Consider the following 25,617-nt stretch of genomic DNA (forward strand, 5'->3'; position numbering starts at 1 on the left):
GTTAAATAACAACATATTCCGTCTAAAAACTAACGGTGATACCTTACACCGTTAGTATATTCCATCAAAGTTGACGGAATATTCCTTGTCTTCTACAGTGGTCCACGCCAGAGCCGTTACCGGCCGCCGTTTGTTACGCTGGAAACTGGAAAAACTTCAAACTTCAATATCTTCTTCAAAACTTAACCAAATTCCATGAATTTTATATGGATTTAAAGCTCTCGAATAGGAGAATGCAACCATACCTATTTGGGGTCCTAAAACCGACGAGAAGTTGTTGAAAATTGCTTCGAAATTCTGGCTAAACCTGTAAACCTGCAGTCGAGCTTACAAAATACTCCAAAATTGTTCCAAAGTGCTAGGAAAGCTAGAAAAGTACCTTCTTAAATCTCAAAACTAGGTAAATCCTTCGTGATCATGCCGGAGAAAATTAAACCCCTCGTCGGAGCTCGGGTATCTAAAGTTCTACGCGTCTTCCCCTCAAACAAATGGTACGGCTAAACTCGTGAGGTCAAGGGAAGTATGATGGTGTTGTCCTTAAGCTCAATCTTTGTGTGTGTGTGTGATGGTGTTTGAAGGTTAGCGGGGTTTGATTGTACGGACGATAGGGAGAGTTCGAGAAAAAGGGAGAGGAATGGTGAGGTTGTACACGTGTATGTATGTGTCCAGATTGGCCAGTTTAAATGGCCTCAAGCCCTAATTGGGCTGCATGATTAAGGTTCATGCAATTAGGTCCAATTAAAAAAAACCAACCCAATTTCCTTATTCCTTCATAACATTTCCACCATGAACCCGATTCGACCTTAACTTAAGTCAACACTCTCGTGACATCGAGTACAATTTGATCACATTAGCAGAAAAATAATTTAAAACTATATACATACATCCACGTCACTAAGCCTTGAGGGCATAATCGTCATTCCCACACATTCGAGGATAAAAATATACGATTATTCGAGGCGGGTCGTCACAACCTAACCCCTTAATAAAATTTCATCCCTGAAATTTCTATACACTAACATAACAAACCACTAATATCCATAAAATAAGCGTGGATACATATCTCGTATATAATCCTCCGTCTCCCAATTAGCATCCTCTAGTAAATGGTTACTCCACAAAACTTTCACCATGCGCACGGTTTTATTCGTAAGAACCATATCCTTCCAGTCCAAGATCGTCGCTGGTTCCTCATCATATGTAATGTTTGGATTAATTTCTAGTGGCTGAGGAGGTATCATGTGTGATGGATTGGAGACATAATGACGAAGCATAGAAACATGAAAAACATCGTGCACCTGTGATAATTCTGGAGGTAACTCAAGTCTGTAGGTGACTTCACTGACTCGCTAGATGATCTGGTATGGTCTAATGTAGCGAGGACTTAACTTACCTTTCTTACCGAACTGCACAACGCCTTTCCACGGAGATAACTTCAAAAATACCCAATCTCTAACTTTATACACCCTATCAGTGGCGTGTTTATCAGTAAGGCTCTTCTGTCGGTCTTGGGTTGCTTTTAGGTTAACTTTAATTACCTGAATATTCTGAGTAGTCTCATCAACAATCTTTGGGCCCACTAACACCCTCTCACCAACTTCTGACCAGCATAAAGGAGTACGACAAGATTTACCATAGAGCGCTTCGAAGGGTGACATACCAATACTATAATGGTAACTGTTATTGTAGGCAAACTCCATCAAATCTAAACGCTTATGCCAAGCGTCACCAAACTGTTGCACTGAAGATCTTAAAATATCTTCTAATGTCTGGATGGTTCTCTCAGATTGCCCGTCTGTCTGTGGATGATACACCGTACTATAATGCAATCTCGAACCAAAAACTTCCTGAAATGCCACCCAAAACTTAGAAGTGAACCTAGAATCCCGATCAAAAACTAGAACCCCGTGGTATTTAACAATCCCTGCTATAAATAACTCAGCTAATCGGCTTAAAGAATAGTTCTCTAGAACTGGTATAAAGTGTGTTGATTTAGTAAACCGATCCACTATCACCAAAATGCCATCGTAACCATTTCACATACAAGGAAGCTTGTACACGAAATCCATAGTAATATTTTCCCATTTCCACTGGGGAACAAGAAGTGGCTGCATCAATCCAAAAGGCTTCTTCCTCTCAGCTTTAACTTGTTGACAAATCACATATCAACTCACATATTCAGCAATTTCTCTTTTCATGCTAGGCCAATAGTAGAAAGGTCGAATAATGTGATACATCTTGGTACTCCCAAGATGCATCGCATAAGCCAATATGTGCTCCTCATCAAGAATATCTTTCTTTAATTCTGCAATATTCGGCACGTACATCCGGCTTCCCTGCATAAGCATGCCATCAGATTCCCGAATTTGGAGATCTTTCTTCTTCCCTTGTGACACTACCTCTGCTAATTCTTGGGATTCCTCATCCTCCGCTTGAGCTTCTAGCACACGATCTATTAAAATTGGTCTAACCTGGAAACTAGCAAGTAAAGCTTCTTCCCGATTTATCACTCCCAAATCAACTCTGGTAGATCTCAATTCTGTGAGAAAAGGGATATGGCAAGCATATAAAGCATTAATATGGCCTCGAGAATTCCTGCTAAGTGCATCTGCCACCACATTTGCATGACCAGGATGATACTCAATCATGCAATCATAATCACTGAGTAATTCTATCCATCTCCGCTGTCGAAGGTTAAGATCTTTCTGGGTGAATAGGTACTGAAGGCTTTTATGATCTATGAAAATCTTACACTTTTCTCCATATAAGTAATGTCTCCAAATCTTCAAGGCGAAAATGATGACTGCTAGCTCGAGATCATGGGTAGGGTAGTTCATCTCATGTGGCTTCAACTGTTGCAAGGCATATGCAATCACCCTACCATGTTGCATTAATATGCAGCCTAAACCCTAAAAAACCTATGGCGAGATCGCAGCTGCCCAATTCCCTTGATGTGGCATATGTCAAAGAAGTACCAATATTCGTTGATGGTTAAATCTAAGTCAAAGAATTGGCTAAGATTGTGGAATCCCACCATCACACGAATGATAGGTGTTGGAAATGTGCCCTAAAACCAATCATATGATGATACTTTACGGACATTTCACATGTTAAACTAATCTAGTTTAACTATAAAGGGCAAAGATTATTGTTTGAGCCGTCTCATATAAATGTTATATGCTTAAACGATAAAGTCCAAGGAATATGTGATTGGGAGAATGCGATCTAAAAAAGTTAGATTCATGAGACCATTCTTTCATAGACACATCCTAAACGTTCCTGATCATAGGATTGCCAATTGGGCATTGACAGTCCGTTAAGATCAGTACGTATTGTGTCTTCTCTCAGGGAGAGTGACTAGTCTCGAGTCATTGGTGTGTGTGACATCAAGACAAGTATGTAGGTGCTCAATAGAGAATGAGTTCACTGAACACGATCAATGAAGAGTTCTCATATTCATGTCACATGAGAACTCATGGTTGGGATAATGCAAAGTAGTCCTTTGACCTGAGGCATCACAGTTGTCTTGTGGTTAAGTCCTTGATCTTTGATTATGTCAAAGTCACCCCATCGGGGTGTCCACGGCATCATTGGGGTTAAGCCACTTAGTCATGGAGACAAGTGAATGTGCAACAAGGGATCTCCAACCTTCAAATGGTTTGAGGGAGAATACTCTATGATATGATTTAGAACCTCTGGCCAGAGTATGAATGAGATTTAGGAATGCGTTCCAAATCACATTCAAGGTAATCATATAAGCACACGAATCACATTGGATAGTAGACATGAATAAATAAACTATCAAACCAAACAATGTGGTCAAGAGTATTAGATTAGAGAAAAACCGTATTGCATTTGTAATCCTAAACTGAATAGGTTCTCCACCTCTTCTGATTAGCTTGTGTAACCATGATATGCTGCTAGGTGTCACTCTTGGTTTGTGGAAGCCCTAAACATGTATAATCACTAAAGGGAGAATTGAAAGTAAGTTTCAATTCACAAGCGATTTGAAAGAGTTTGAATCGCCCACTGCCTCGCTAAAAGGAACCTAATGGATCGTACACCGTGTAAGGTGGAGATTGAAGAAACAATGGAGATGAGTAAGAATAATTAAATGGTTTAATTATTTATGGCAAGGATTAATTAATATGTTAATTAATCAAACGAATATGTTCGTTAAAGACCTCGGGATAGTTTTGGACCTTAAGGCCCAATGGGCTTCGAACGTCAAGCCCATTGACTTAAGTTGTATGACAACTTAATGACTAAATGTTCACAAAGGCCCAAACAACCCAAATACACCCTAAGGCCGGCCATATTGTTAAGGGTAGTGAACTTGGACTTATTTACAAGTTTGCCACTCAAATGAATAAAGGTATAAATATGACTTTATAGCCAAAATTCATTTAGGGTTTTTTTTTAGAGAAAATTGGTGAGAACTTGTCTCTCCTTTTCTCTCTAAAGAGGCCGGCCCCTTGGAGGGTATATCTAGCCGTACTAACTACTCCAAGGTCACTCATTTCTTCTCCAACTAACCTTGGTGAAGAGACTTAGAGGTTCTCAATTTTGGGAACTTGGAGAAACCTATTCTTCCATCCAAATCCATAGATTTTAGATGCAAGGAATGAAGGCCCTCTCTTTGGGTGATTAGCCTTTGCTTATGCAAAGAGGAATCTACAAAGGTATATATTTCTCAACTCACTTTGATTTGAGTTGAGTATTGGTTCACCAATCTACTAGGCTTTGAATTTCATGGTTAATGTTTTGTTTTTAAGTGCATGCAAGCATGATTCCGCCTTTTAATTGTTAATAGCATGCTATAGATGTTGCTTAAATGAACATGTTTTCACAAAATATTCCTTCAATAGGAGCATATTTATGCGACTTAGTTAGCTTGTTCTTGTGCATTTATGTTGTTATTTCTTAGTTAATTTAGTATTTCAAGCCATTTTCGTGTGTTTGTAGGTCCAAAAGGGTTAAAGAGGCAAAGAAGTGCATTTTGGAGCTTTTTGGAGCAGTTTTGAGCTTGGAATGAAGATCACATGCATGGAACAGGGTGGATGGACGAATTTGAAGATCAAAAGAGGCTAGGATTATGATAAAGTTATGAAGAAATTAATTCAAGAAAAGTAAAGGATGCAGCAATAAAGAAGGAATGTTAGTCAAGTTACCTTATTTGGTCCTAACCTTTCCTAATCCTTCACCATTTAATTTCCAGCTGCAAAAGAGGATCCTTAATTACTGTAGGACACTTAAATCATGATTCTAGAAGACCTAAACCCATTCCTATAGGATGTCGCACCTACCTCTTGAACTTTCCCTCCTTGCCGCACAAAGGACATTCACTTTCCTATTTTCCTTACAACAAACCACATTCCCTTTCTCTCTAGGGTCTACCACAACTCCCTTTCCCTTTCCCTCTTGGATTCTGATTTTAGTTAGCCTTTTTCCTTGTGGATTTAAAGTAAAAACTATTTCCTAAATTTATTAGGGCAAAAACCCTATTTCCCTATTATTTATACATTGTGCGACACAAAAGGGAGGGGAACCACTCTCTCCACCATTCAACCACATTCCATCCTTCACCATAACTCACCTACATCCATCCACCATCAGAATTTATCACTCAAACCTTTACCCATACCTTGTGTCGCAGCAAAGATGAAGAAAAAGGACCCTTTGAGTGCTTGTTATTCAAGTTTGGATTGCTGGATCATTCTTAGGTGTAATCTATCTTTTGTTTTCAATGTTTAAGTTTATTTATCTTTGTTTTACAAACATGAGGAGCTAAACTCGTTTTAGCTAGGGGAAAATTCAAAGCCATGAACATATTTGCAATATGAATTGATTACTTCTAGTTGTGATTTCATAAATTGAGAATGCAATTTGCTTAACTGTTTTATTCAAAACTTATTCTTGTTTGTGGATTAAGGATGCATACTTAGTTTGCATGCATGAATTTGATGCTAGAATATAAGGGAGTTTCACATAATCGTTACAAACTTATATTCACAAGTAGTGAAGGTCGCTGGTCACGATCGCGTTAAGTTAAATTCCTGGCATGAGTATCATGATGTCATAGTTATGAATGCTTTGTCAATGCTTATGATTTTCATAGAGTTTAATGATCTTTGATTGTATCTCTATTATGATGTGCATGTAGGGGACTATTGAAGAATAATTTGGGTTGATGATGCGTATCCTATCCAATTCAATGATTTAAGGAAAATCTGAGGGTTAATTAGTGATGGCACGGTTAATCTGGGGCATTGTCATTCATGGTTTATCGAAAAAGCAATTGGAGATCGATTTGTATGCAAGTGTGTCATGTGTGGAGAAGGACCCTCTAGCTAGCCCATCATCCATTTAATTCACCAAATTCGTCCAACTTTGTTTAAGTCTTTAACTCACTTGTTTTCACTTTAATTTCGTCTAAAACCCAATCCCCTTTACTTTAGAGTGTTAACTAGTTAGAATCTGTCCAACTTGAGTCTTTTATTGTTTTGAGTCAAATTAAAGTTAGAATTCGTCCAAATAACTCCCTAGAGTCTGTTTTGAGTCTATTTGCTTGCTTTGTGCTTTTTTGAGTCATTCTAGTTAGTTTTGAGTCTTTTCAGTTTGTTTTGAGTTCTTTGAGTCTAGTTAAGTGTTTTTAGCCTAGTTTTGTGTTTTTGAGTCAGTTTAGAGTAGATTAGCAATCCCTCATAATCCCCAGCTTAGAACGATCCCTACTTGCATACATACTACAATTTTTAATAAGAGGGTTTAATTTGTGTGCTAATTTTTATCACATCAACGGACCACATTCAGAGAACATTGAGCATGGGCACATCTCATGGAGCAAAGCACTTCTTGGAAAAATCGCGGCATAGGAAAAGTAAACCCCAACACACTACTATAAAAGAGGCTATCACTGGCGGTGTAAAAACAGACAATAAAACCCAATTACTGTCGGATTTTTGGTAAAAATCTGACATAAAGTTATGCAATGTTGAATAGGTGAAGCGACACCATTGCTACCGTCACCAAAAGGGTATTGACGTTGGTTAGTCCCCTTAATCCGCCACCAAGAAGCAAAATAATATAAAATAAAAAAGAACAACATTGTTGCTTAAAAGCGACGTCCAACATTATGTCGGTTAGAAGCGACGTTAAGTTCTGACATGATGGTGGTTCTAAGCGACGTCAAGCAACAATTAAAGAATTAAAATATCAAACCTATTGTCAGTCCTAACCGACATCACATAAGAGTTAAACAAATAAAATACTCAAACTACTGTCGGTTTTAACCGACATTACATAACATATGAATACATAAAATAATTATTATGTTGTCGTTCATAAACGACACCAAATATATTAATAATAAAAATATATCTTTTTCCATTTTTAATTAATAATAATTAAAATAAATTATATAACAATAAATCCCACCATATGTCAATGAAAAAACAAACAATTTTAAGCAAACTTCATATTAAAAATAAATTTTCTACCAACTATATATTAAATTTAAAATATACAAATTCTTCCCAAACTCTTGCAAAAGATTTTGAATCGGTTGTGTGGTTCATAGTTTTTAACTGCCAATTATGCTTATTTTTTTCGGCATAAAAGAATTTATTAGACAAATTTCAAGGTAAAATAAAATAAATCATGAAACATTTACCTTTGTTTTTTCTTTATTCCAGTATGCCACTATCGAAATAATTCTGTAATCTCTAACCTCTGCCGCTACATGTTTTGAAAACGCACTAGAATTATAATAATGCATTTTCCAGACGAATCAAACGAACAAGGATGTTCTTTCCAATTCGGAATTGAGGGTCCGCATCTCTGTTGAGTTGATCCTTATAAATACAGAAAAAACAATTAAAAACCAAGAATCAAAAATAAATTTTCAATTTAAGCATAAAACTAGTTAGAATACAAAACAGAAACTAAAATTAATAATCATAATAATTTAAAAATGAACCACCTTCGAGCTCTTCCTCTTTGAATTGGAGTTCCTCAAAAAGTTGATCTTCAAAATGGTGATCCATAGAAAATCGGGAAGGAGAAGAGGAAAAACAAAAAAGGAGGAAGAAAGGGACGCACGGATGAAATGGGGAAGGAGAAGAAGAAAGACTAAAATCAGGGGAGAAACGAAAGCACGGATGAAATGGGAAAGAGAGGGGTTTAAATATGGGTACTTAGTTGGCGTCGGTTTAAACCGACATTAATTGACTGACGTCGAATTAAATGTAAATGGCGTCGATTTTAACCAACCCCAACCTGACACACTTTACTGATATTCACATCGAGTTAAATGAACCAGTCAACTTTTTAACACTCTTTATTGAAAATATGGCGTCGGTTTAAATTGATGTTGGTGTCGGTCTTAACCAACACCAACTTCTGAGACACTTTTTGAAATTCATGTAGCGTCGGTTTAATGAAACTTGTGTCGAATTAAAAGATGATAACGTCGGTTAAAACTGACACTAAGTCTGAGAATACATTTCCTCTGCAAAACAAGTAGAAAATTTCCCACCTAATATTTCAAATTATCCATCCATTTCCCGCCTAATGTTTATCCATCCATTTCAAATTATGTGATATAGCATTTTAAGATTTTAATAAATAATATTTAACTTGAATAAAATAAGTAATAAAAAACATAAATATAATTTTATTATAAAATATCATCACATACTAATTGAAACATAGTCTAATTAATACTTAAAATATATAAAATAATTAGTATCAGTTTTAAATTGAAGATCAAATTCATTCATAAATATAATTTTATTATAAAATATCAGTGTAAATATTTTAAATTGAAGATCGAATTCATTCATTGTATTCATATAGGGTCAAGGAGTGTAGCTATAAAAAAATAATCAAAATCAGAGTTAAAATAACCGTTAAATCATGATTTTTTGTTTTATAACCGTCGAAAAGTTTTGTCCCATTACTTGATCTCTGAATGTTTGTTTTTTGCAATTTTTGGCGTATGCGATCTCGAAGTATATACAAACATGTTTGATGGTTGGATTGTTGAAACTAGTTTCGTTGAATGCGTATCCCATCAAAACAATAGATTCACTAACACTTGAGAGTTTATTCATGCTTTCATTAAGTATAACATAAGATTTTGTGGTATCCACTAGTGTTAATATTTTAAATTGATGATCGATTTCATTCATTGTATTCATATAGGGTCAAGGAGTGTAGCTATAAAAAATAATCAAAATCGGAGTTAAAATAACCGTTAAATCGTGATTTTTTGTTTTATAACCATCGAAAAGTTTTATCCCGTTACTTGATCTCTGAATGTTTCTTTTTTGCAATTTTTGGCGTATGCGATTTCGAAGTATATACAAACATATTTGACGGCTGGATCGTTGAAACTAGTTTCGTAGAATGCGTATCCCATCAAAACAATAGATTCACTAACACTTAAGAGTTTATTTATACTTTCATTAAGTATAACATAAGATTTTGTGGTATCCACTAGTGCAAATATTTTAAATTGAAGATCGAGTTCATTCATTGTATTCATATAGGATCAAGGAGTGTAGCTATAAAAAATCATCAAAATCAGAGTTAAAATAACCGTTAAATCGTGATTTTTCGTTTATAACTGTCGAAAGTTTTGTCCTATTACTTGATTTTTTAATGTTTGTTTTATGTAATTTTTGGCATATGCGATCTCGAAGTATATACAAACATGTTTGACGGTTGGATCGTTGAAACTAGTTTCATAGAATGTGTATCCCATCAACCATCGAAAAGTTTTGTCCCGTTACTTGATCTTTGAATGTTTGTTTTTTGCGATTTTTGACATATGCGATCTCGAAGCATATACAAACAAGTTTGATGGTTGGATCGTTGAAATTAGTGTCGTAGAATGTGTATCCCATCAAAACGATAGATTCACTAACACTTGGAGTTTATTTATACTTTCATTAAGTATAACATAAGATTTTATGGTATCCATTAGTGTAAATATTTTAAATTGAAGATCAAATTCATTCATTGTATTCATACAGGGTCAAGGAGTGTAGCTGTAAAAAAATCATCAAAATCGGAGTTAAAATAACCGTTAAATCGTGATTTTTCGTTTATAACCGTCGAAAAGTTTTGTCCGTTTAATTGATCTCTGAATGTTTGTTTTTTGCGATTTTTGGCCTATGCGATCTCGAAGTATATACAAACAAGTTTGACGGTTGTATCATTGAAATTAGTTTCGTAGGATGCATATCCCATCAAAACGATAGATACAATAACACTTAAAGTTTATTTATACTTTCATTACGTATAACATAAGATTTTGTGTTCCCACCACATTGTCACATATATTCTTCTCAATATGCATAACATCAAGATTGTGTCAAATCAACAGATGCCTCAAATAAGGAAGAGAAAACACGAGGAGGGTATCCACCAGTCGTCACCTAAAACTGACATTGTTTTCAAAATATTTTAAAAAATTGAAACCGATGTCGGCTACAACAGACACCGGCTTTGAAAATATTTGTTTAAACCGACGCTAACATTATGTTAGTTACAACCGACACCGGGTTTCAAAATTTTTAATAAAAATTAAAACCTATGTCGGCCACAACCAACACTGTCTTTGAAAATATTTAAAAACTATCATTAGTGTCGCCCAGAACCGACACCAATTATCTTTTAACCGACGCTAACGTTATGTCGGTTAAAAGCGACACAGTTTTTTTTTTTTTAATGTAGACAAGAAAATTAATTTTTTCTTACCTAGAAACAACAAGAAGATGAAGCAAGCAACGAAAGACGATCCTTTGCACAAGCAAGATGTAGAAGATAGCTAGATGAGAGGGGAACAAATATCCTCTAAACTTTCTCTCTCTCTTGTAGGGTAGAATAAATTGCTCTCCAAAGTTGATTTAATAATTCACTTAAGGTGGACTTAAATAGGCTTTGAGAGTGTTGATTCACAAAACCGGAGGGGTCTTGGAACAACGTAAATCCGATCGTGAATCTGCAAGAAAGTAAATAACACAAGATGTATCGTGGTTCACCCCAATGTTTGGGCTACGTCCACACTGATATTGTATTTCTCTAAGAGGATTGTGAGGGAGAGAGAGAGCCTCTGTAATGAGAGTGAGGCTTTGAGAAGGTGAGAGTCATGCCTAAGAATTGGTCTCCCCTAATGAGGAGAGTGAGGAGTCCTTTTATAGAATAAGGGATTCTCACTTATTACATATTTGCCCCTTCCTTTATTACATAATTACATTTGACTCATCCGAGTATTTATACGAGATCTAAATACGGAGGCCCTAAGTATGGTACAAACAAAGAGAAATTTATTTCCCATTCCTATAAGGATCTAATTGCTTATTAAAGAGGGAATCTACATCAAAATAGGAAGCAGTCCTAAGTTTCCTAAAGCAAGAAAATCTCTACACCTGTTACCTTTTTCTATAAGCAGCCCAACAGGTGTAGGGGCATTTGTGGAGCCAAAAATAATCACAAGGTAACACGTAGATCTTTGGATAAAAAAGGACAAAAATACCCTTAAGGCACATCGAGATTCCTACGCGCGAGCAGCGGGCAATCATCCCTCAACCAAGTCAAAAGTGCCCAAAATAGGTAACAATTCAAAACCTGTTTTGTCCATCCTCATCAAATCCTCTCCACAATGTAACTCCCAAATCATTCCCTTTTATTATATTAACTAGGTAATCAATTAGGCAATTATTCTATTAATTGGCTAATTAATTAGTTAATTATTCAATTATGCACAATTAAACACAAATCAAGAACCTAGCCCACAAAGAGAGCCAAGTGGCCGGTCCTCTCTCACCCAAGGAGGCTGGCCACACCCCTATAAAAGCCTTCTCATTCTCTCCAAAACTCAATTCCAATTCTATTTGCTAAATTCTCAAAATTCTCCAAACATTTTTCCCTCAAATTTCTAACTTTGGCATCGGAGGTTCTTTAGCCAAAGCTCCCCCCAATTCATCGTAGGCGCGTGAGGCTCTTGGCCTTGACCTAAGATGTTATTTGTTTTGTAGATGCAATTTTGTCCAAGATCAAAGAGGAAGCAATTTGCATCCATATATATATATATATGTATATGTATGTATGTATGTATGTATGTATGTATGTATATGTATATTACATTTTTCACACTTCTACATTAATTAATATTTATGTGATACTTGAAAGACAATATGTTTTTATGTTTTGAAGTAATTTAAATATATTTTCCTTAACGGATAACGGATCGAGTTATATTGCTATGAATATTAACGTGTCAAATTTAGGTTGGATCGTATTATCCATTTATTTAACAGATGTTACATGACATAATTCATTAAGATATCGAATAAAACACAAAAACGAGCACAAAAAAACATAATACGAACGCAATGTCTAATTGACGTTGCTTGAGTAGTTGCATCTTATTTTAGCAAGCGGGGATAATTTTGGAAAACGCAAACCTAGAGAGAATAGATTTTTATTTTATTTTATTTTATATTTAAAATTAGAAGAAGAATTGGGATTTAGGAACCCTCCGGCCTTCACCGCTCAGCTTACCCCTCTCTCTCTCTCTCTCGCTCTCGCGATTCTCATCGCATCTGAGTAGCCCAGCCAGTCCTTTATTCAGCTAGCTACGTCCCTGGTTTCTCACATTGCGCTGCGCACCAACTGTTTGTTTATATGTCTCACTGAGAAAAACAAAAGACAGAGAAAGTAATTCCTCTTGAGGTATCGAGATTGCTATGGAGGAGGAGAAACCTCTATCAACTTTACCGGAGCCATCTGTTGCAGCAGTCCCAATTGCTCCAGTCCGCGCTCCTCCCCTCAGACCGCCGCCGCCAGTAAATGGGGAAGCCAGGACGAGCACAAGTGACTCCGATGATTCCGACTCGGAGGAGCCTCCACGAGCTACCGGCGTTTCGGGTGGGGAGTACGAGATATCGGAAGAGAGCAGAGTGGTGAGAGAGCGGCAGGAGAAAGCAATGCAGGAACTGCTGATGAAGCGCCGTGCTTCTGCTCTTGCTGTTCCCACCAACGACATGGCCGTGAGGGCTCGTCTTCGGCGGCTCGGCGAACCCATTACTCTCTTCGGGGAGAGAGAGATGGAAAGGCGAGACAGGTTGAGGATGATCATGGCGAGGCTGGATTCGCAAGGGGAGTTGGAGAAGTTGTTGAAAGTTCATGAGGAGGAGGAGGCTGCAGCTTCTACTGCTGCAGTGGAGGATGGTGATGATCAAATTATTCAGTACCCTTTTTACACTGAAGGGTCCAAAGCTTTGTTGAATGCTAGGATTGACATTGCCAAGTACTCCATTAGGAGGGCGGCCTTGCGGCTCGAACGGGCTCGAAGAAAGAAGGACGACCCAGATGAGGATATGGATGCAGAGTTGGACTTGGTTTTGGAGCAGGCAAAAAGTTTGGAACTTGATTGCAGTGAGATTGGGGATGATAGGCCACTTTCGGGTTGTTCTTTCTCACATGATGGGCAACTGCTTGCCACTTGGTATGTATATCCTTGCCTCTCTTTTATGTATAATTGAATTGCAAATTTAATTGATTGCTAAGTTTGATAATTTATGGTTTATTCCCTGCTATAATGCTATTTGATTTTCGAGGACTATGGCTATCTTGAGTTGAGAGGTAAACATGTCAGTATACTGTATAAGTCAAGAAAAAAAGGTTTCATCCTTTTCGTATTAAGATTCTATTGCTAACTAGGTGTAGGAGGGTGGTCATGATTTATTTCCTTTGCTAGTGTTGTAGGTTTTGTGAGACTATACTATTGTATGTACAAGAGGTTGAATTAATTTTTCTTGTGTTGTTTTGCTTTTGTCAGTGCTATAAGTGGAGTGGCCAAGTTGTGGAGCATGCCTGAAGCAAAGAAGGTTACCACTTTAAAGGGACACACAGAGCGACTGACTGATGTTCAGTTTTCTCCTGTGCATAACCTCTTAGCAACTGCCTCTGCTGACCGGACTGCAAGGTTGTGGAACACAGAAGGAACTCAGCTGTTGACATTTAAGGGCCATTTGGACCGTCTGGCACGAATTGCCTTCCATCCATCAGGTAAGTACTTGGGTACGACTAGCTTTGACCAGACTTGGAGGTTATGGGATGTAGAAACTGGTGAAGAGTTGCTTCTACAAGAAGGTCACAGTAGGAGTGTCTATGGGATAGACTTCCATCCTGATGGATCATTGGTGGCATCCTCTGGACTGGATGCACTTACTCGTGTTTGGGACCTCCGTACTGGTAGAAGTATTCTTGCCTTGGAAGGCCATGTCAAGAAAGTGAGACTCTAAGTTTTATCTACTATTATTTGAGGACTATTAATTATAATTTTTTATTGTTCATGATTCATTCATGTATTTGGCTATCTTTCAGGTTCTTGCACTCAGTTTCTCAGCAAATGGCTATTATTTAGCCACTGGGGGTGAAGACAACACTTGCAGAATATGGGATTTGAGAAAAAAGAAATCCATATACACCATTCCAGCACATTCCAATCTCATATCACAGGTCAAATTTGAGCCACAAGAGGGATATTTCCTTGTAACTGCTTCATATGATTTGACAGCAAAGGTATACGTCTTTTCAGACCCTTGATTTCTAAATTGATAACGAGTTGTAGTTATTATTTGTTATTACTATTTTGTTTGTTTCACATCTTGACTATGAAATATTTCATCTTTGCCAGATATGGTCAGCCCGAGATTTTAAGCCTGTCAAGACGCTTTCTGGACATGAAGCAAAAGTTACATCTTTGGATATTTCTGGAGGTAAGTTTCCTCGTCCAAGTCATGCAATTCTTTTTCATTATTATTTCTTGTTTCACCAACCTAAGTATGCTGGGACTTTATTGATAAAAAGTATGGATGGATCTTTTGGGTGTATGACTGTATCATGGCATAGTTCTAAGTGTAATAAGATATTGATGGGTGGAACGAAGTGGGGCAGGCAGAGCTGTGAACATATCTCACCTTTTGGTATGTGTAATGTACACCTTTTGATATATATTGTGTACATATGTGACATATAGGCACTCTTACATTTTTCACCCGTTCCTAACTTTGTACTATATTAGGTCGGTACTTTTTTTCTCCCTTATATAGTAGGTTCAGACTTTCTTCTGTGTACCACTGCAATCTGACCTTGTCATCGTGTGTTGACTTCACCAAGTTAGACCATCTCCAAAGGAGATGTCAAATTTTAAACATAAAATTTAAATTTGATGGCCTATGTGGCACTCTGACATCTTTCTAAGTTTTTCTCTCCACCCGATATGTCAAATTAAAATATTATTTTATTATATTATTTCTTTTCATAATTTCTGTTTTATAATTACAAATTTGATTACATTAATTTCTTTTTGTTATTTTATTCCATTATTTTATTTTCATAATTTCCCAGATAGCATTTACAGCAGAATGGGCATCTGAATTGATACCCAAGACATAAAAAACTGAGGCTTCTGAGCTGCAAAGTTATTTAAATCAGCTCGATAAGTTTGATACCTATATAACTTCAAGCCGTCTGGTTTTCTTCTTTTCTTTTAAATTGGATTCGAAAAAAATTGAATCGATACAATTTCGCATAGCCTCTTCCCTTTGATTCAAATGCATTGCAAGATTCAACGGTCAAATATTCAGTACTCAAATACACACCAAATCCTAAAACCCATTTGCGAAAAAGCTCCATAGGCCTATCAAGAAGAAAATGAGGAATTACTGGCTGGAGAGAACGCCCAGCTTCAAAGATTTGTGGCGGAGTTGAGTTTTCTCTGAACCAAGAAGCTGGGTTTTGGAATTTGCAGACTGATATTTTCAGAGTTGGTGAGGGTGTGGGAGGAAGATAAATGTTTTCAAACAATAATAAAATTAATAAAAAGCATGTAATAATTAATCAATAAAAATTTGAAACTGCTGTCAATTTTGACAGCAAGGGTGAGAGCTGCCATTCCATGTCATGCCACATCAAATTTGGTTTTTCGGTTGGAAAACAATGTTGCTGCCTTTTTTTACTGTTAATGATGATTTGGACATTTTGACTTGGCAGTAGAGAACCTGTCAAAATAAAGTGATAATTATGCTCCTCTCTTTGGGCTTCAGTTACTAAAGAATTTAAAGACGTGTCTTCTCTTGTATTTTGCATAATTGGAGAGCAGCCGTTATCTAATTCTGTGCTGCTATCTTCCTTTCCCCATTGTAATTTTTTTTTTCCTTTTGATATTAGAATGATAATGTTTCTATTTAAAAAAGTGATAAGTTGTAGCTGTTTAGATTGAGTCCTTGAAGCAGGTTTGTTGCGGTCAGTTTGTACTTAGTTTAGAATTTCAAACAGTAAAGTCTCACCCAGACATTTTAAAGTCAGTACTTGAAACCCCAAACTCTCACCAGTTATTAGTTCAACCCTACCAGCTGCTATTTGTAGCTGTTACCTGAGGAGGTATTGCATCATTCTTTGTATTGTTTTTCTGTGGTGAGAAGTGGGATTTCTCGGTGGAACTTCACAGCTTCACAAGTAAACATATTTATTTAAAAGGAATTGTTCAGAAGGATTGGTTCTGAAAGAATGTTTTTGATTGCATGATGTCATAATTAATGAGGCAATGTTCATATGAATTAGAACAATAGTAAATTAGAAAAACCACATGGACAACGACAAAATTTACACAAAAACACTTCAAAAGCTCAATAGGAGAAAAAGCCCTTTTCTATCCACTTGTCATACTCTAATTGATTCTTAGTTGTGAAATTCTTTTGGTGCCCTTAACCTTACAAAGTCGGCCTGGGTTTTTTTACCTAAAGTATTTGTAGCTGTTACCTTAGCCTCTCCATAAATTGGGGTAAGGCTAGCCGACATTCACCTCTCCCAGACCCTGCGTAAAGCGGGAGCCTTATGCACTGGGTACGACCTTTTTTTTTTATTGAGCTTGAAGTCTTTTTCTCTAAAGTGTAATGCTTTCAAGGGCTTCTAAGGGGCCCTTAGAACAATCGTATCTTGAGCTAGTGGCACTGTTCAATATACATTGTCTGAGATTATGTGTATATATATGGGTTTTGGATATGAACATATGCCTTGCCTTGTAATCCTAGGTCAGGAGCTCTCTGCGCTTCTCGCAGGCATGCTTCCTGGACGGAGCATTGTAGTGAAAGCAAACAAACTTCAACAAGAAACAACCTTTTGTCTGTTGCAGCTCAAGACAACTCATTAACCTGCAGATGTCCTCCACTTAACCCCTTGCCCCTTTTTTCTTCCAGTTCTCCATTTTAATTTCCCTCTCTTTGACACTATTTTGGAAATACCTAAACACTGTATTTTCCTTTTTTATCTTTATGATATATGATATCTATGTGTCACAGCCTTTCTAATTCTGTCCCGTAGACCCTGTAACTGCACCCACCGTTCTTTTTTTTCTTCTTGCTTTTCTTTCATTCTTGGGTTTTGTTTGTAATTAACTAGTTTCTAAAAGCTTTTCTTAACCTGCTTGTGCTTTATAATAAATTCTCAAAATGAGAGTACTTTTTTAACCTGCTCAGGTATTTCTTCGAGTGACTAGTTATCTAATTGTTGTTCTGGAAAGCTAGTTTCTGGATTAACATCCGAACTTATGTTGTTGATAGCAGATGGGCAACAGATTGCTACTGTATCACATGACCGAACCATCAAACTGTGGTCCAGCCGTTCCAACAAGAAGGATCAAGCAATGGATGTGGATTACAGTACCAATGAGAAGGATCAGGCAATGGATGCGGATTAGGACCTGCCCAATTCTAGATAAACTTTCAAAAGATGGTAAAGAGGTGGCGGTTACTTGTAGATGCATGGATTATAGTGGAGACAGTTTCGTCAAGGCTAAAGCTTCTGTTCGAGTTTAAGATCATAACGTTGGTTCTAGCTTTTAAAATCATAAGGTACATGAGATGATGTCCCTTAGAACATGAAAAACATGTACAATGCTTCTTGAGCTGTCTTCAGACACAACCCTTGCTAACTGGCAGATATCTGTGTTCAAGTTAATTTTTTAATTGTGAAGGAACCCAGGTGGAAGAGGGTTTTTGTTAAACTGCCAAAATCCTCCCTGAACTTGTACTTGGCTTTCGATTATTCGTTTTGTTATGTAATGTTGAAGGCTTGCGGTTCTTGTTATTTTCGTTGACGTATTGTGAATTGTTAGGGAAACACTGGGTTGATTCGCGCAAGGTGTCGTCTCTCCGATGGTTTCGTGTGTTTTCGGTGAAATTTTCCGATTGTTTTAAACTCGGATGTAAAGCTTTCCCTTTTGTTGTGAGTTTATCTGATGCTGACCAAAGATAGAGCTCGTGAAACACTAACAAGCGACGAAAAAGAGGCCGATGTGCGTATGTTCAAGGATCAAGACTACTTAAAAAACAATCACCGCTAGTTGCAAACGACAGCTCACGACCCGCATCACCGATAATCTTTTTAAAAATTAGGTTTGATTTTCTCAAAAAATAAAAGTACATATTTCAACTTCAAGTGCCAAAATACAAATTTTGTCTGTCTAAATTTAACGTTTATCATCTTTCTTTAACATAGTATAAACAAATATAAGTTGGAACCATCTTAAGGATGTCAAAATTTCAAACCAGTCATTTGTATTTTAACCAAAAAATGTTCTCTCTAGCAGCCATCGACTCGCCTGCGGGAAATTATACACTACAACATGCTTCCACCGATTAGACCCAAGTTACTTTCATCTCTTCCGCCTCATTTGTACCAGCCAGCAAGGAAAAACCTCAGCAGGAAACAGAAGCAGCATGCCATAGCCTGTTGCATGAATGCATCCAAAACATGTGATTTTTAAATAACGCGATTAAAACGCAAGCATGCACGTGAACCCAAAGAGAAGAAACAAAAGGGTGACCAAGAAGAACACCCGAGATAACAAAACACAACAAAAGCATGGAAAAAACAACCAACTCAACAGTGCTCGTAAAGGACCTAAGACCAACTAGAACGTAGCCACTTTTCACTCGAGTGAAATTCTCTGGGAAACTGAAGCCCAGAGAACAGACAAAAACTGAACTCTATCCCAAAGAACCTCCATACCAGTACCTGTCCGGATTGAACACACAGAATATCTTAACAAGTTTCTTGAATGCATCCAAGGTACAGAACAGTGGGTTGCAAATGTTGAATAACACAACATTACTACAAATGTGCATTATCTTCGGACACCAGGTTAACCGTTTGTAAAACCACTAAAAACCCACTCTAAAGAGATGGATACATGTTTAAAGCAATCTATCAAGACTTAAACCCCTGGCAAGAGGTTAGAATTAGAATAGCCATGGGTTTGATCCAAAGCCAATGTACCAAGAAAACAATCAACTGAGACTTAACCGCACCATATTGGGGTGAAATACATGGATCCTTAATTCACTATGTGGGCGTCTTAGTACCCGATTCTCCAAATACATCTGAGAAGCATATTCATGATATATTAGAATATCTAGTTGGGGTACATTGTAAATTTATAAGGATAATTCAGCTTGATCAACTTATAAGGGTAGGGGCCTGACTGACATGGCATTATCAAAATGGGAAACAGAAACACTCATGCGCTGGAAGGATTAAGGTAGTTCAGCTGGATCTTTCCCTATTGCTTAAAAATGCAGGTTATAGGCAAAACTAGCATGAATAATCACCTGGAAAACTAGAAGAGAGACGCAAAGTGACTTCTCCGTCATCCTGCCAAATTGTCTTAGAAAAAGGTTTACAACTGTCCCATCCTTTGTCCCAGTCAGAAGTCCAGTTTCAGGATCAAACCTGAAGTAAAAAGACATGCGAGACGTTTATAAGGATCATTCCCATAAGATGCCTGAGGCAATTCCTAAACTGTTTGTTAGAATTTTTACAAAGTTACCTAGGCAAACGATGCCGTGGACATGGAACAATTCCAGCAAGCTGAAAAAACGAAACAGTATAAGATGCCTTGCATCTCATGAATTTTAGATGTCATGTGTGTGAATGTGTGTGTGTGTGTGTGTGTGAGAGAGAGAGAGAGAGAGAAGAGAGTCAAACCTGGGGCACTGACAAGAGAAAGTTCAATACTTGAGGTGCAAAGAATATCAGGAGTGTTTCGCTGAACCAAAATTAGAAAGAAGAAAAGAGTTAATCATCAACGACTGTATGACTGCTAGAAATTAGTGTACAAAAAGTACATACAAGGAAAGAAACAGCCTCATTGCATAGGGTGTACATTGTTAATTTTTACTACGTTCTGTGGGCTCAGCTCATAAGAATTATACTTTGACCCCTTCATTCGATGCAAATACTTCATACTTAATCTCTTTACCTAGAAGATGATCATGACAAGATCAACTATTTCTTTCTCACAAATTGCACCTAAGTAGTACAGCTTAAGGTTCACTTCTTAAACATCTTTCTGTTATGAGAGTATACATGAGAGGAAAAATGACCCCTCTGATATGAGATTTTTAGGGTTAAGCAAAAGCAGAAACAACCATATTTGCATAAAAATAAAAAGATAAAATGAGAAATTATTAATTGAAACAAGAGAGCATAATTTTGACCTTCCAGCCATGTCACAGATTTGAAAGAAAGAAACAACGAATTCACCCTAGTTCCTTTTAGCTATGCAAAATTGTGAGTTCCAGTTAGAGAACTGTATAGTGATAAGGATTCCCCATATTACGGCAGGCCACAATAAAAAATATGCAAATTAAGATCCACATCATTTGTATCAAAAGTGAAATTGAAAGCATAGTTAGTAAAATACATAACAGGTATTGTATGTGAAAAATACATACGTGTATTATTTGGCAACTTTGCCAAAAAAAATAGTTTGAAAAATTCGGCCATTTTTTAAATATTAATATTTTATGTATTTACAATATATATTTATTTTCAGTTCTTTGATAATATGTTGAAAATCAGTATAGAAAATGCGATTTTTATATGTTTTATTGAAAAATGTGTCAAATTAACATGCATTAAAAGCAAAAAATATGTATGTTCGTGTATAATACGTGTAGAGTAATTTGGAGGTATAAAAAACGTGCAGTTTAACGAATCATTAAAACGTGCAAGGAAAACAAAATTTTTTTATTAAAAATATGTATGTACATGTATAATACGAGTATTATACGCGAATTTACTAACTATAATTGAAAGATGATTGAGAACGCACCTAAAATGGCCTAAAATCCCAGCTACAGCCATCGTCATTCCAGCAAAATATGTGTAAGTATCTCCAACAAAAGCTGAAGAAGGATACCTAAATAAAGAGAAACGAAAATGTTAAAAGTCTATGAAGAAAGCCATATGCATAAGCAACTTAGTACATAAATACAACAAGCAGCATCACCAGTTGTAAGCGAACAATCCCAAAGAGGTGGCTAGTAAGGGTTGGACAAGATAAATAGAGAATGCATGTGCCATCTTGTACTCAGAATCTGCAGATGCCCCAATTTGCATGATATTATGTATTAAAATCTGCAGATCAGTCACACGAGTCATTTTCATAACAGAGTTGGACTGCAACTGTTTCTTAAATCTGTATGCTTACAGCAGCTGCAATAACGACCGTCTGCCCAACTTCAAGACCATTCAAGCCAGCATGAATATTTATGGAGTTTGTACAAAAAACCGCCAAAAGTCCCATGTATAGTTTATAAATCCATCCTTCACATTAACGAGGAACATATTTATGATGAAGGATAAGAATTCATTTGTTAAAATTACAAGTGTGGTAAACATTTTGGAGATTACTGCATATAAATAGATAATTTCAATTGCTATCTCGTGCATATGATCAATTTATCTATTGTTTCCTCAATCACATAACAGAAAGATGCAGAACTTACAAGTTTCCCTATGTCTCTGTTTACAAGATTCATCCTAGTGACTCAGTTTGATCTAATTTATAGTCAATATTCGTGCCAGTGAATGATAACTGTAATTGTTAAGAAAGAACCTAAAAAACCTAAATCACTTCCACTACACGTTAAAAAAGAATTATTTAAAGAATCAGATCAGATAAATGGAATAACTCCATAGGTGCAAATGCTAATAATTGGTCTGATTCCTTGAAAATCAGAATTGCTGAGCCTAATGTATATGCTAGCAACATAATTACTGCCAAGTACGTGGTTACCTTCTAGTGCACACTTTTATATGCTCAATACTTCCAGAGATAACACATAAACATAGGAGATATCTTTTCCATTTCCCCCAGAGAGATATACACTTTGTACAAATTACATCCTTTACATTTTCTGTTTATGATACTTTGAGATCTTAATGGCCATCTCACTACAATTACGTGAGGGAAAATTAACAGAATTGATCCTAGCATCCTTATTGGTGTGTGTGTATTAGAGGGAGAGGGCAGTATGACGACAGTAACTGTATTGTAGTTGAGTAACTATATTGCGAGAATACCTAGATCCAAAACCTCTAGCCCAGCATATGGAACAAGAGGCTTTGGTATGACGATAGTTGTATGTCCAGCATAGGCCATCAGCAGAGGTAGAGCTGCAATGGATGGCAGAACTAATTTCCTGCTCTTCATAATTACAAGAAAGCACACAGGAATAAAATATAGCATTAATCAGAAGAGCCGTTCTGAACATAAAATGCTATTAAGTGGTAATCTAGATTAGTGACCGGATACTCACACCCTCCAAGGTACATCAAGGACATCATCTACAAATCCAAGCAATACCATAAAGCATATGGATGCTAATGCTGCATTGTATTCGACAAGCCACTGCATGATTCACATATTTAACACTTTAGTCTTCCATCATAAAAAAATAGTCACAATTTGCAGACATAAAGTTCAATACAAGAAACCTTTAAAGCTGATGTCACAAAATAATAAAATTTGTCCAAGTGTTCTCAAAGACATGCCTTGAGGCGAGCTTTATGGCAACGTAGGTCAAAAACAATTAGGCACACCTGATATACGAAATGCTCTAAAGGCGTACGGCTTTTTGGTGAATTGTACGCTTGTTGCGCTTTTGTGTGAAAGACTTCGAGGTTAAGCCTCACAAGCTTCTGGATTTCTAGGATTTTCCACTCCACCCATTGCCTTGCCAGAGGCTAGAGGAAGTTTCAGAGCCTACATGGTGTTCAGATGGGGTTGTCAGCAGTTCTGAATCGTTTTGCTCCAGCTCTTCCTAAGGCCATAAGGCAATGGCCAAGGACCAAAATGAAATTTAAACCCCCATGTATTTAAGGTTTAAATTAAACAAAGCTAACTTTCCAATTTTGTCACTTTAATATCTTTTTTTTGTTCTTTTTTACCTTCTTTCAAGTAAAAAGGTTCAGATAAATAAGAAAATGAATTAAAATGAATTCTTTTGAGATGTTAGTTACCAGAAGTGCCATATTTATAACTTCATCTGAGGCCTCTAGTTGAACCAAGTCAGCTCTAATCACCACCAGTGAACTTCCCTCTATGCCACTTACATCACTAACCACACCAAAGTAATGACCATCTCCTACAACATTAAGCCTGCCTTGATAGCATTATAACACTACCATTTACAAAAGGATGCCTATTTCGGGAAGCATGTCCATGGCTCCATTGAGATTGACTATGATCTTAGTATGCAGTCATATCTTTCTCCCTGCCCATTGGCTTCCTAAGTAGCAATAGCCTTCATTCACGCCCTTAATTATGTAAATAACTACATTAAACAATTTGACAAAAATAAAGAACAAACCGACATAAAGCGTCTCGTGTCACCAAGAACTAAAAGTTTCATCGTTGAGCTAAAAGCTACTGCAGAAGTAGTAAACTGGCATAAAATGTATGTTCCTGAGATCAATGAAAAATAGCACACTTACATTTGAATCTGCAGTGAAGTTAAAATACTGAAATAAGATTCCCAAGACCAAGAAGACAATTCCAACAACAATACCCAGTGACTCAGGCCTGAAAACCAAAAATGGAGCCATGATTATCAAAAATAAAATACATCGGAAGCATGAAGCATCAGATCAATAAACATGAGAAGGTATATTTTGGAAAGTAAAACAGGATCTTCTCCAATAAACAATGAGTATTTCCAGAACAAACCTTATGTCAATCAATCGAGAATCGAAAATGCAAAACCAAATACAAAACTATGGATGACAATCACTGCACTCAATTGTCAAATATATGGAATTTTGTATCTAATTAAAATCTTCATAACCAACAGTCTAAGCAACAAGCTCGAAAGTCTCGAAACACAAGACAGTTGAGGTGCAAATTAGAATGCAACATACCGTATTCATTGCCATGGTCAAATCCTCAAGGTAACAAACATATATCCAGTTCATGAATTCAACGAAAACTAATTCCAGTACATACCCACTTCATAATTTCAATAAAAGGATAATTTAGCGAAAAAAAATTTGAAAAAATACTCACACTTTGACAGTGCCCTGAGGGGTACCCTTCTTGTTAATATCGTAGCCAAAGAGATTGCGCCGGAGGACGTATCTGGAAGCGACGGGGATCATCTTAACGGTGACGAAGAACCCGGCAAGGCTGAGACCAGCATTGATGAGAATCGATTTGCGAAGCTCTGCTTCGATCTTGTAGTGGTAGAAGAGGAGGTAAAAGTATGGGACTGAGAAGAAGAGCACGAGCTTCAGAATTAGGCCTGACTTTGGTGGTGCAATCGGCGGCTCTGCTAATGTGGGTTCTTGGGGTTTTGGCCGTGCGGCGGTCTCGTCTGGTTTGGTTTGTGCCGATGAGTCTGTTGAAGCTCGCTTTCGAGCTACCATGGCTCTCTCTCTCCTCTCGCCTCTCTCCTCTCTCTCTGTGATGATCTGAGTAATAGTTTCTAGTCTTTTATTGAAACTCTGCGTTTAGACTCGGCAAATCATGACTCATGACTCATGACTGTCCAGTTACGTTTCTTCACCTCGTCATTGCACCAGTAGCACGCTGCCAGCTCATCATCCTCGTATTTATCCATCCATCGTATATCGTACGGTCAAAAATTATTATAATTTTTTTATTCAAAATTAAACAAAAATAATACTCAACGAAAATTGACTGCACGATATACAATAAACAGATAGAATGTAAAGATTTTTAGAGTCCTCACAATGAGGATTTGGAAATAATCTTTTGTAAGGATCCGGAGAGGATCCTCATCCATTTTGATCAACCAATTTGATGATGTTGGGTGGAACCAGATCCCCTCCAAACCCTTGTAAATTGAGTTTGCTGAGCAAAGGATCCGGACCGTTGAAATTTAATCCAACGGCTACAAACAGGGAGCCCTCTAAAAGTTATAATAATTATAACCGTTAAATCAAATTTCAACTGCCCGAATCCTTAGCTCAGTAGGCTCAGTTTACAAGGGTCCGGAGGGGATCCGGTTCCATGTTGGGTCCATAAATACTTACACCTAGTTTGAATTTGGTATGTTAACTAAATTTGGTCCTGAATTTTGTGTAAATAAATGTCTTTTTATTTTCACAAAAAAAAAGTGTCTGTTTATACTTAAAATATATATAATTTAATCATAAACTACAAAATAGAATGACATTTATATATTATGAAGTATTAGAACATAATGAAAATATGGAATTTAACAAGTCTCTTACAATTTA

General features: G+C 36.8%; 2 protein-coding genes across 2 annotated transcripts; one reads left to right on the plus strand and one right to left on the minus strand.

Moving 5' to 3' along the window:
* The first annotated feature begins 12,434 nt into the window (after positions 1-12,434).
* Positions 12,435-18,159, plus strand: LOC103436367 (U4/U6 small nuclear ribonucleoprotein PRP4-like protein). The gene is made up of 5 exons (XM_008374786.4): positions 12,435-13,513; positions 13,847-14,300; positions 14,395-14,592; positions 14,708-14,789; positions 17,637-18,159. Exons 1-5 carry the CDS (start codon positions 12,753-12,755, stop codon positions 17,768-17,770), a joined length of 1,629 nt encoding a protein of 542 aa, XP_008373008.2. The 5' UTR covers positions 12,435-12,752; the 3' UTR covers positions 17,771-18,159.
* Positions 18,160-18,505: 346 nt separating this feature from the next.
* On the minus strand, positions 18,506-24,894 carry LOC103436368 (uncharacterized). Its single transcript, XM_008374789.4, has 11 exons — positions 24,422-24,894; positions 23,854-23,941; positions 22,677-22,768; positions 22,441-22,559; positions 21,566-21,681; positions 21,365-21,492; positions 21,188-21,274; positions 20,059-20,119; positions 19,901-19,941; positions 19,683-19,803; positions 18,506-18,801 (listed from the first exon to the last, which is right to left on the minus strand). Exons 1-11 carry the CDS (start codon positions 24,778-24,780, stop codon positions 18,742-18,744), a joined length of 1,272 nt encoding a protein of 423 aa, XP_008373011.2. The 5' UTR covers positions 24,781-24,894; the 3' UTR covers positions 18,506-18,741.
* Between the last annotated feature and the right edge of the window lie 723 nt (positions 24,895-25,617).

Source organism: Malus domestica, chromosome 12, assembly GCF_042453785.1.
Source record: "Malus domestica chromosome 12, GDT2T_hap1".
In the NCBI taxonomy this organism is placed as follows: domain Eukaryota; kingdom Viridiplantae; phylum Streptophyta; class Magnoliopsida; order Rosales; family Rosaceae; genus Malus; species Malus domestica.

Coding starts and splice junctions, on each gene's coding strand:
- LOC103436367 (XM_008374786.4), top strand. CDS start 12,753: ATGGAGGAGGAGAAACCTCTATCAACTTTACCGGAGCCATCTGTTGCA. Junction 13,514..13,846: donor GGGCAACTGCTTGCCACTTG/GTATGTATATCC, acceptor TGCTTTTGTCAG/TGCTATAAGTGGAGTGGCCA. Junction 14,593..14,707: donor CATATGATTTGACAGCAAAG/GTATACGTCTTT, acceptor CATCTTTGCCAG/ATATGGTCAGCCCGAGATTT.
- LOC103436368 (XM_008374789.4), bottom strand. CDS start 24,780: ATGGTAGCTCGAAAGCGAGCTTCAACAGACTCATCGGCACAAACCAAA. Junction 22,769..23,853: donor ACTTCACTGCAGATTCAAAT/GTAAGTGTGCTA, acceptor TGAATCATGCAG/TGGCTTGTCGAATACAATGC. Junction 19,942..20,058: donor TTCTCTTGTCAGTGCCCCAG/GTTTGACTCTCT, acceptor TCGTTTTTTCAG/CTTGCTGGAATTGTTCCATG.